This window comes from Fistularia commersonii, chromosome 15 (genome assembly GCF_037954325.1).
Source record: "Fistularia commersonii isolate RoL2024-O1a breed Wild chromosome 15, RoL_Fcom_v1.0, whole genome shotgun sequence".
NCBI classification, from domain to species: Eukaryota; Metazoa; Chordata; class Actinopteri; order Syngnathiformes; family Fistulariidae; genus Fistularia; species Fistularia commersonii.
In genome coordinates this window covers 5,999,492-6,012,255 of record NC_141298.1, presented here as the reverse complement: position 1 = coordinate 6,012,255, position 12,764 = coordinate 5,999,492, and the positions used below count along the sequence as shown (strand labels likewise).

The following is a 12,764-nucleotide window of genomic DNA, read 5'->3' as shown; positions in this document are numbered from 1 at the left end:
GTTATGTGACTAAATTAGGGAATGCACAGATTTGCATGAAAACTACTTCAATATCACTTCAAACAGTGATCACTACACGCAATCATTGTAGTGGTGGATGAAAGAGTTGTTATCCTTGCATCGATCTTTTCCGTTGTATCTGCACAAAAGTTAGTAGCTCATTTAAAAAATATATGCTGGTTTCTTCAACATTTTAAATGTCTCTTCGAAGTCCAAATTCTAATGTTAAACTCACCAGTTTTCTCTCACTGCTAAATCTCAATGAAAATTATTACTGGAATACATCATCTACTCCCTACCCAGCGAGCAAGGACATCTGTACCAAAAAAGTCTTTGTGATTCCTTGCAAGTTTCTGATGGAATTTCTTCTTCTTTTTTTTTTTTTTAGATTTGTTACTTTAATCTGATTTTTGTTTTGAATACCTACTGTATATTGTACTTGTGAATTTAAGATTTAATTCAAGATATCCTTCCAGTCCTCACACATTTGTACACCTTTTTTTCCTTCTAATGCTTATAAATCTCAGTTGTACTATCCGCAAAGAGGCATAGAGAACTATATAGTATCATAACAGCATATTGATAATTAATGTTAACCAGTAGGTTTTGCTGTTAGGTTGCCAAGCTACATTACTAGCAGGGGAAAACAAGGCCATTCATAATTGGTATGCATATTTTAGAAGCCTTCATTTAGTCCTTTTTATGCTGTGCGTATCTTATTATTTTATCAATAGCAGCTCAGTCTCTGAAAATGTTTGCCAATGCAAAACTCCAATCATCCTTTTTTTGAGGTATTACTTTTATAGATACAGGTAGCCTATCCAATAAACCAGGTTAAAAAGCCCAAAAGCAGTTGGGAAAAATATCCGTGAGTAAGAATCAATCTTGGAAACTCGTACGTGCATCCTGTTTTCACGCCAAGCTCCTGAGCGGCAGTCGTCAAAGCAGCAGAAGAAGCTGGTGCAGTCTTTTCCGTCCAGACACTCATAGGCATAGTCATCCTCTTCATGATAGGGCACAATGTTGTTCATTTGTAACAGAGACGTCCCAGGACGGATATTCACCATACTAGATGCTTTATGCTGGAAAGAAAATTACACAAAGTTGTTTTAATATTTTAGAGCACTTGCTGTTGATTTTTAAGGAAATTAGGTAGAGACAGTCTGAACCTGTGTGTTATTGTTTGCTTTTGCTTTCTTGGTCTGACGGTTGCTGGTGAAATAATGCAGAGTGCCGTACTCCATGAGGGCCGCAAATGTGAAAATGAAGCAGACTGAGACAAACAAGTCCATGGCAGTGACATAGGAAACCTTTGGCAGGGACTTTCTGGATATGGTGCTCAGAGTTGTCATTGTAAGCACTGTAGTGATACCTTTGGAGTAGAAAAGAAAAATAAATTACTCAAATCTTTAATTACTAATTATCTAAAATTACTCATATCTCGCTCATATCCCGCTGATGGCTAAGAATTTCTTATAAGAAGCAGGAGTTTTTCAGAATGTCCAGATTGTCGACTTGGCTCTGTTATAAGCTGACATATTGATGTAAGATTCTCCGATCGAATGGAACAGTCACAAATTGAGTTATCTTACTGGCAAGCCAAAACTCTTTGTAGATATAAGCAGCTCAAACCTAGGGAAGTACGGGCTGGAACAGCATCCTTGTTTATCCAGAAGGAGACCCAGGACAAAACCACGATCATACTGCAGGGGATGTAGGTCTGGATGGTGAAGTAGCCCATTCTCCGACTCAGGTCAAAAAAGATTGTCATGATTACATATTCTCCTGGAAATTAAAAAGTTGAAGGCAGAAAGGGGTTCAAAATGCAGGCCCAAATTAGATTTTGTTAAACATATATATATATATATATATATATTGCTTTGAAGAAATCAAGTTGATTGATATTTAAGAAGTAGATAATTTATATCATATTTTGTCATATTTATATGACAAAATGCTATCTTGTATGAGGTCCACAGGTCAGGAAACATTTTTCTATGGCCCAAAATCTGAGGATCTTGTCCAATAATAATTTTATCAAACTATATTTCAAAAATGTGTATTTTTTTCTATATACATAACCTTTCTGTAATCCATGACAAAGGACGTATGATTTGAGCAGACTTATACTGTAAACCATTACCTGACTGAGTATGAGCCACATCAGAGGAATTCCTCAACCCTACAAATGCAAACTGGTAGAGTCTCCAATATCGTTGATCTGCTACCTCCACCGCACGTCTTTGCCACCGGTACAAGATCTCATTCTTGGGGTAACCATCTACAGAGCCCCCAAGACAGACAGAGACAACCATATATATGAAAATTATAAATTTTATGCCTTAGTAATGCCTTAAAATCAAACAAGAGAAACTCACATCTGTCAAACACAAGGGGATATTGCAATATGGCAAGACAAAGGAGAGCATTCAAGATGGAACTGACCACTTCAGTCTCATGAAATTTCTTCATATGGGCATGATATTTTCATTCGGCATATAATCAGAAATTATATTTTTTCTGAACTGGGTTGTTTTGCCTGCAAAAAAAAAGACCCTTCATTGTCTTTCATGTATATCTGTTCATGTTTATCTGTTCCAAAGTATTCTCATTCCCAACTTGTTAGGTTTGCGACTGAGTAATCGTTGCTTTGGTGACTATCCAAGAATTGATATTGGATGTCTACAGTCCTGTCACTGGCCATGGTCACGCTCTGTTCTGTGACCTTTTATATATCTAGATGTGGATAGTCACTGCTCATGCAAATATATAATACTTTTATTTATTTATTTTTTTATTACTGTTATCATTTATTTGAACAAAGGCGTTCATGTACAAGATATTTTGCTTTGCATCAAATGTATGCCCATTGAATGCATTTTTGTGTGACTGCAATGGTCTTGCAATTGTCCTCAACCCCATGGAATGATCTTTGCACTTCTCACTTGAGTGTGGACAAAACATGAGAGGCTGAAGCACAATACAAGAAACAAATGAAGGATGACAGAGACAGCATGAATCAGACTCGGAGAGGGTGCATAATTCATTAAGTCTGTCAGAGCAAATGGGACTAGGTGACCTCCTCTCTCCACTGGTCGAGCAAATGATAGATTGGAACAGGCTTAGAGAGGGCAGCCTAAAGCAGATGGGCCTTTGGCAAGGAGAAGGAACAGGCTGAGCAACTATGCTAGCCTACACAGAAGCCCCTCTCACTGGGCAAGTTACAGAAGTTGAAGTCGAGATGACGGGTTCAAAAATGGGAGGGGAAAACCTTTGACCACCTACAGCTCGAAAACTCCAGTGGACACGAGTGCTCATCCATTGGAAAGTTATGCAGCTTAAGGTAACACTCCGCATTAATAGTCAACCTGACAAAAACAGAATTGTGACAGAGAAAAAGCAAGTCTCAGCATATTTTTTTTTTCCCTCCTAAGTGTGACTGAACATTAATAAGTTGCTTTACGTTTTCTCTGTAATTACACCAACAAATGCAGAAGAAGTAATGTCAGTTAGATCATGCTTTGGAAAAATTTGTGGCAACCTAAAAGAGAACTACTACATGACAAAAATACAGATGCACACAGTAAAGCTGCACAAACAACAAAGATTTCCAAGGTGCTGAAAGTTCAACATTAAAATGTCTGAAGAAGAGTAGCAAACTGGTAGCATAACTGTCCTACCTCAGTGTGTACATCACTCTCCCATTGCTCCACAGCCTCAGGAGGCGGTTTGGAGTGGTAATCCAGTGTGCATCTGATTTCCTGGAATTCCTGAAGAATGTGTCGGGAATCCATATTTTGCCTACCATGTTACTGTTGAGCATGAGCAGCTTCATTGTGCTGTTGAACTTCAGTCTACTGTCATACCATGTTTGGGCAAAAAATATGTCAATGGTGTATTCCTACAACACAGTGAGAAAAACAGCAGTTTAAAGTTTAAAATGAGACATCAGTGTATTCACAATGTAGTCAAATAAAACCTTAAAAAATATTATCCAATTGTGCATTATACGTTCTCTTCGCTGCCAGCATTCATTTACAAGAACTTATAATTAGTCTGCACCCACAAAACTATTTTTCTTTTCACGATAATATAAAACTGTATGACGCCTGCCATTTCAGCAAGATGTAGGTCTTCATTTGGTGAAGGGTTAGATCATGGTTTCAGTTAACATGGCATAATTTGATAAATGATTAATCCTTGACAAGCTAGCAAGATCCTTCATCCTCACAATATAAAAAATGTTTCTGAAAGGCTCAAAACTGTTTGACCATGAACAGAATTACAGCTATATGAACATTCAAGTACGATACTAAAGTGCAACAGTATGTCATAGCTTTGTATGGTCAGAGTTAACATTGATATTGGTCTTTCATAAGCACCCAAGGTTACACACTATATCTTAAAGTTACCATGTAGCTGTTAATATCTGCTAACACAGTATGGTTAGTGAGTTGAAGAATGGGTAAATATGCAACAAAGAAATAAGAATTACAGGACATCATCTCACCATGTTGATGGGGTCAACTGGTCCAATACTGTTGACGTATACTGCTGTCTCAATCACTGTTGGCCTTACTGAAAAAACAGAGGACATAAGCACTGACTTACACGCAGACATAATTTTATTTGCATTTTGTAATTTTCTGTTTAGTGAAATGTTGTCATAGATACCTAACTCCAGCAAGAGCTATTTGAAGCAGCAGTTATGTGCACTGAGCAATAGTATATATAAATCCATATAGATTACGTTTGAAAGAAGATTGGGATAGAGGAAGATTCCATCCTTGCAGCAATAGCAATGGACAGTGTCTTCAAAACTGTATCTCTGCAGGCTATTTTGGAACTTCACTTGAACTCTCTCGAAATTACTGTGAACAGCTGGCGGTAACTACAAACCCATCTTTAGTGGAGGAACTTTACTTGCCTCCAATGTCAGGCCGCAGTTTGTTGTCGTAGCCCTGAAGCAGTTTATTTAAGATCAGAGTCACATCGCTCTCATAGACCTTTGGTGATAAAACCCAGGTCTTATTTATGGGTACATCCTCGTAATCCTCCTCTTCTTGTTTACTGGGCCCAATCGCTGCACTGTGAAGGCAAAAAAAAATGTCAGACACCGAAATACCTCCTGGACGATTAAAGTGGGAGATATGCTAAAGACCACTCCATCAAGGCCACCGTATATATCGTATGTTTTTAAAGTGAATATATATTGTTTTCCAAAAAATGTAATCTAATTGTGATAATTGACACATCAACTGCTGTTAGTGAGTAGGTCTAACATGAACCTGATGATTGTGCAATTCACAAGACAAAACATAAAAATATATATGTATATTTATTCTCCCCCTGCCCCACGTTTACCGTAACATACACATAGAGACATGAATTATGTTAAATAGAGATGACATGACATGAAAAGGCATGATCAACCATAACACAACCATGTCAGCGTTGCAGTTTAACGTACACACATCATAATTAGCTCACAGTTATGTAACGGAGAATATTTAATCATTGACATTATCTCTGTGATCTTTCAGGTTGTTGCATGTCCACTTTAATTTTACTCCTATTGTATGTTCTGTTACATACATGTCTAAAAGCACTGAATTACCACCTGTTGGAAAAAGTAAGAAAACACCAAGATCAGTGACAAATATATTTTTTGAAAAGGCTAGACATCATTAGATTAAAGTTTCAACCTTTTTTTTTTCCTGCGGCCCTTTCTCCTTCTTTCTCCTTGTATATACAGTAGATAGATAGATAGATAGATAGATAGATAGATAGATAGATAGATAGATAGATAGATAGATAGAGTTTGGCTAAGATCTTCTTGGCTTATTGCACGAGAACAAATAGGATTACACAGGTGGATTTAGCAAGAAGAAAACAAGTGTTTTGCTTTTCTTGTTTTGTTCTTTCTAGTAAATGTAGACAATAAAGCAAAATGCAGACATTGTGAAATTTCAACAAACGGTATTTTTTTTGAGTAACACAGATCCAAGTCTTTGTCACCTAGAAAATCTCTGGATTTAGAGAAATGTATTGGAAGAGTAAAAAGTGAGGATGTAATCTAGGAATGAATCAGCATTAGGTAGCGTTATTTCTCTTTTCAGCTGCCATGCCCTGCTGTGTCTGTTACAGATGGTTGCGCATGGATGAACCCTCCGTCTGTGCCAAGGTGTGCTCATGCTGTTCTCTGTTAATGAACATGGATCCAATTGTGTGCAGAGACCTGTGGGCTTGGCATGAAGCCCGGGCTGTGAAATTACACTTTCCGGGATGTCTTCAAATACAAAGGATTTGACCTTATTCGTGGCAGTAAGATTGAATGCAGCAAGTAAAACCATGGGTATTCTGTGTATGGTGTTTTGTATACAGTACCTTCACCTATGTTTTCTGCAATCAGGTTTTCATGGATGACAATAGTAATAATGTGCAACAAACAACCCTTTGTTTGAAACTACTGATACGGTTAATTTGTTGTGATGAATTATTAAAGGTCCCCTTAATTATTATTTACTTGACTTTGATGGCTCCAGGTATTGCTCATTGCCCTTGGGCAAATTACGATGCCCCCTTATCCAATATGCAAGTCTAAATATCTAATCACAGGGTCCCAAAAAATAATTTAACTATACACCTACAGGAAAGGCATGGCCTGTTGTAACTTGCTGATGACAAATGGACATAACTGATCATCGAAAACGGCTTTAATAAATAAATAGATAAATAAATAATGTATAACATATGTATTTACGAATGATTAATCACACAAGTTTAAGGCGCAGAACATGAGTTAAACTAAGAAACTAAATGGAGGATAAAAAGACAAGAACGGGGCAGACACCCAGTTACGGGGCGATTACACGTGGAGAGGTCAACACATGAGCAGAAGGTAAATCAGAAAAGGGCAAGAAAGGAGCACCGTTACAAGCAAGGAAAAAAGAGAATTATTATAGGGTGAATTATTATAGGGTGTACTAACTTTCAGCCTGTACTGTTTGATAGACAATATAAGCATAATAAAAGGACCATTGAGTAAATTTAGCTGACACACAAGGTGACTATTTCAACAACAACATGTAATGGAAGGAGGGCCATAATGTTTTGTAGTTGACAACGTGTTTCCCTTTTGAACGTTGATGTTTTCTTATGACCTGATGAAACAAAGTTATGCCAGCCATAGTTGAGCCAGGAAATGATACCACAGCAGAAAAGGATCCCACTTGTTTTGTTTTCAGTGAGACCAAGTTATTTTAAAATTAAAGGTAAATGGAGGAAAAACAATAAAACTATACACACATTAATGCAGAATTAAGCAGCTATGGTTATTTTACCTATTATTCATGAGACTATGATGCCACAGGATCAAACAATTAGACCAAGATCTTGCAGCAAATGCTCTTTCTTGACAGTGTAATTACACTTTATAACCACAATACAATATTAGGCAAATCAGATCACAGTACATTATGGAGTAATATATACATATATATTAAATAAATATATGTATTAAATTGCAGATAGAGTAGAACCAGATGACTTCCTGTGCTGACAGGAGACCAGAAATTTAATTGCATGTGCTGAAAGGTCTGATAAGATATTCTTTAACATCAGAGCTTATCACTTTTTAACTCATATAACTTAATGTGGAGTAATAACTCACTCTTATCCGCACAATCAGAACATGCGCCTCCTTTTTTTTTTACTCTTGTAGGATATCTTGCAGGTTTTTGTCTTTATAAAGCACAGTAGTTAAGCGTGGTGGCGTACATTAAACTTCGAACTGTGGCATTCCCCCCCACCCCCGGCGGGAATAGCCTCTTTCACTTGGCACTATCATTATCGGTTTTCATGTGGGGACAATTAGAAGCTCGGCCAAGCAGACCTTCAGAATTTCAAAAGTCACGCTATACTTGCTGGGATATACCGGGAGTGCAGAGACATTTGGTAATGATGCCCAGGCTCAAACTGCCTCTTTATGTCCTCACTCCATGTCTGTGGAGAAACATCTGTTTCTGGTAGGCGAAATAAAAGCAAGTTGTTTAGTTTCCCCTCCGAGCATCACAAAGATCAGCATTATAACATGATATCAATGGGAGGCTTTAATTAAATTCAAATTTCCATTCGGTATTTCTACTTAATCCTTTATGTTGTTCCCTTGTGACAGAGCCAGTTACCTTGACACCTGCCTTCTTTCTAATATAGTTCGACTGCAATGACTTCTTTTTTTCTCAAATAGATCTGAAGGTGCAAAAATATACAATCCAAAATGCAGCAGAAACATCTCCTTTAAGAAAAATCATGCTCTAGTTACTCATAGAGTTTATTTTCTGACGATGAACTGTTCTCTCAATTTCTTTTCGCTACCTAAACTTCTTACATCAAGGTTTGTGAAATATGCTAAGCGAGAAAATGTCAAGAAATTGCCATTGCCCTTCCCTCCCCCATGTTTTGTTGAAAAATAAAATGACAGCTTTCAGTTTCATAGAATGTAATCACCTGCTCCAAATCATAATTCAAGAATTTTGCAATTTAATGATTTGACAACTTGAACTGCTGGATTCAAAATAGCTGATACAATACATACATTTATTTTATAGTTTTTTATTTATGATCCAGAGGCCTCGGATTTGCACATCAGGCTAGCTTCTGCACTATATGTGATGTCACACAATACTGTCAACACTCTATGGTCATTTTTATTGAGACATTGGTATTTATTATTGCGCTACAGATATTACAGCTCATTTCAAGCAAAATACTATGTATGAGCTCTACGAGCCAAACTTTAAGAACGAAGCTATGTATCTTCAATTGATTTTTTGATTTTTTCCCCTTGAAAATGGGTTATTTAAATATTCATGGGAAAATGCCCATATCAAAAAGATCTTGATATGAAGAATAGAATGATAAGGAAGTTGGAAGAAAAGGGACAGGAATAAAACCGTTCCTGTTGTCCAGATGACTGACATTCGAATGAAAACCACCCATGTTGTTCACAGCATAATATATTCCGTGTGATACAATGAACTTCAAATTTAAAGTGCACATTATGTGTTTATTTTTAAAAATCCCCAGGAGGAAAACTGATGACACAGTTTTTTTTTTGTCTGGGCCTAACCTGGTGCACACCGGCCCTCAATGTAGGCCCAGCCTCATCTGGACTCCAGTCACACCTACCCCTCTGTACGTCTCTGCAGCTGACACACAGAGGTTTTCCAGGGAGGCGGAGGAGGCTGAATATCTGTCCTCCACACACACACACACACACACACACACAAACACACACACACACACACACACACACACAAACACACATACACTTAAATCATCCACCATGCGTCAACATGACATTCCACTAGTCACAAATAGGAAATGTCTCGGCATTCCTGAACACACAGATGCATGTGAAATTATTCAATAAAAAGACATCCCACTTTTCACGACTTAGATCCGCATTCTGAATGGAAAACAAAGCCTTCTTTATGGGGGGGTTTGGCGTTTCAAGCACCGATCGTCGGCGGGGAATAGATGAGACACCCGCGGAGGATGCAACATCTGCAGCCGTGCACTCACACATCCACCACTCGCACACTCACCAGAGCCCGAGGAGCGCGAAGAGAAGCCAGGGCTTCATGGTTTTGTCCGGTGAAGCCCCGACGAGCAGAAGTCTCATGTCCCTCCGCTGCGGGGAGAGGGGAGCCCGGTTCTTACTGCGACCCGACCCCGTGGAAAAAGGAGGACGGCGCGGCGCTTCTGTGGCACACAATCGGCGTGCTAGACGCGGCGGGGACGGGCTGCGAGAGGCGCGTCCATGGTGCGCGCGGATTTCGGTGGGTTGGGGGGGTGGAAACGGGGAGGGGGTGGAGCGGAGTGAGGGACCGCTGACTCTGCTGGGCAGCCCATCTGCAGTGGCGCGGACGCGCAGCAGCCACAGCCGTCCGTGTGGTTGCTGAGATGTTATCAGCTGCGGCTGGTCATTTCTTTTCACTCGGTTTCTTGTTCCACACGTGTGGTATCATACATGCATCATTATTTTTCCTCCCAAATATCGGTGTGCGAAAAGACCTGGTGAAAACCGAGCCTCGGGTTACTGGCCTGGGACAATGAGGTGCGCTCAGGGGAGGCAGGGGAGGCACAGCCTCACCTGTAATCATGATAAAATCAAAAAACAATAATGATAACACATAATACATATTAGCATTTGTGACCTGGTATGCTTATTTTTTTGTGTGATTACAATCATTTTAAACATTTTTCACAAGCTAAATCTTGAAACTCCCCTTCAATTCCGGGTCAGCAACCGAATGTGCGGCACCTCTGCATGCACAGTCACTCACTTGCTGGGCCACAAGTTGCTGTTGGATTCTGTCTCTCAGCATAGCACCAATATAATATTTTCAGAGGGATTTATTATGTTAAATACACCATGGTTTTCGACATTCTGTGTGACGTCTTTCGTGGAAGTGTGTGACGTAATTATTCTTGCTGGTAAGACAATAAACTAAAGGTGAGGCAGATAGTAGTGTGCCACACCTGAAGGGGGAGGACATGAGCTCGATTGGATGCTTGGAAGCATAAAGACCACAATTTTCAGTTTCATAAAAAAGACTTAGATGAAACAAGGAAAAAAAAATTGGGATTTGAAAAACTGTCTTTAAGGTATTTAATCTCCTCTTGTTATCCTCTTGATGAACAACTTGTAGTAAAAATTAGTACAGGCAGAATTTAAAGTATGAAAACGATTGAAAAAAATTAGCTGAAAATTTAAATTGTGTTGTACACTAGTCTATACTTGTATGAGTATGAATTATTCAGAACAGGAGGGTGCACAGCACATTTGTTCTATCCGTTATCTCCCACCACTATAAAAGAAACATTTGTTCTGGGCCAAGTATACTCTTACTCATGTGTTTTGTTTTTATTTGTGAGAGAGAGAGAGGAAGGAATGCTGATGAGATATGAACCACTTCCAATTGTCATGTGTATTTTTTCCAATTAGGAATAAGATGCCCTTTTGAACTCTTACACTTGTAAATCTGACTCCAAAGGAGTCAGTGCCTTACCACCCATGAACGTCACTGCATTTCACTGATCTGGAGCCAGTGGCAGAGTCAACATAGTTTGTGAACTCAATTAAAACACCCTCCCTCTACATTTAAGAAGAGCCATTATTTTAATTGGTGTTTAAATGTTTCTCAAGGGCTTCTGGAAATCCAAATAATGTCATAGGATTTTTTTTTTAACAGTTAGTAAATAATGATGTGGCACATTTGCAGTAAAAGTGCAATCGAATACAAACCCATGGCAATGATAAATAGTAAAGAACATGAAAACAATGTCATGTTCAGGCTTAATTTTGGCTAAGTAACACACTATGAGACAGGGCTCCATGGCAGAATACATCCCTGCTTAGTTGTCCTTAATTCTCAGGAGTTAGTGTATTACTGCAAGAGATGTGCAGTATTTAACAACCCGCTTGGTTTGGACCTTTTGACTTTCCGATTGGTCTAAGTCATAATAGCAGGAGGAAGGGCATGCATTTGGGCAGTTGCCTTACATAATTTGGATACTTAGGCTGAAAATAAATGACAAAATGACAGTTAGCCCAAAGACTGATATCAGTGGATGGGAAATATTTCCAGATTTTGTTTTCCCCTATTTTGCAGTCCAATGACAGGCAGAATAGTCAGGGAAGACAAAGATTGTGACAATCTCCTAGGTATATATTTCTCAATTCCTTCTTTATGCAAATGAAGCTCAGCAGTGACCGCCCACTCATTTTGCTTGTTCTTGGATGTGTTTTCCATTGTTTCTTTTTTGTCTCTGTAGACGTTGCAAATAAATATTTATATAAAGGTCTTGGGCCTGGAGCCAAAAGAAACAATTTCGAGGTGAATCATAATTAGACCCAGTCGAAATACACAAGGACAAAGGGGAAAACTGAAAAGCTAACGTTGTAAATCATGCATGCACAGACACACACACACACACATATACACACCCACACACAAGTGTGCACACACATATATAGATTCAATTCAGGAATTTGTAATTACCTATGGGAAAGAACGTAAAAACAAACAAACCAAATATATATTCAGTGGGGAGAACAAGTATTTGATACACTGCTGATTTTTCAGCTTTTCCCACTTGCAAAGCATGTAGAGGTTTGTAAATTTTATCATAGGTACTCTTCAATTGAGTGATGGAATCTAAAATAAAAATCCAGAAAATCACATTTTCGGATTTTTAAGTAATTTGCATTTTATTGCATGACATACGTATTTGATCACCTACCAACTAGTAAGAATGGTGTCTCTCATAGACCTATTACTCCTTCTTTAAGAAGCCCTCCTGCTCTCCACTCATTACCTGTATTAACTGCACTAGTTTGAACTCCTTACCTGTATAAAAGACACTTGCCCACATGTACAATCACTCGCTGTGTTTGGAGGAAGCAGAAGGATGAGTACAACTCCAAGAACACCATCCCAACTGCGACGCATGGAGGTGGAAACATCATTCTTTGGGAATACTTTTCTGCAAAGGGGACAAGACAACTGCACCGTATTGAGGGGAGGGTGGATGGGGGCATGTATTGCAAGATCCTGGCCAACAATCTCCTTCTCTCATTAAGAGCCTTGAAGATAGTTTGTGACTGGGTCCTCCTGAAACACCTGACGACCCTCAACGATCTGAAACACGCAGCCAGGGCAACTAAGAGGTGGCCCTGTAAGAAGCATCTCAAGGTC

At 38.9% G+C, this 12,764-nt stretch overlaps 1 protein-coding gene across 1 annotated transcript; it reads right to left on the bottom strand.

Moving 5' to 3' along the window:
* Positions 1–372: 372 nt before the first annotated feature.
* Positions 373–9,818, bottom strand: gabrg1 (gamma-aminobutyric acid type A receptor subunit gamma1). The gene is made up of 9 exons (XM_086160330.1): positions 9,609–9,818; positions 4,928–5,088; positions 4,511–4,578; positions 3,681–3,901; positions 3,286–3,368; positions 2,144–2,281; positions 1,633–1,785; positions 1,170–1,372; positions 373–1,082 (listed from the first exon to the last, which is right to left on the bottom strand). The coding sequence occupies exons 1-9, from the start codon at positions 9,683–9,685 to the stop codon at positions 801–803; spliced, it is 1,386 nt and encodes a 461-aa protein (XP_086016456.1). The 5' UTR covers positions 9,686–9,818; the 3' UTR covers positions 373–800.
* Between the last annotated feature and the right edge of the window lie 2,946 nt (positions 9,819–12,764).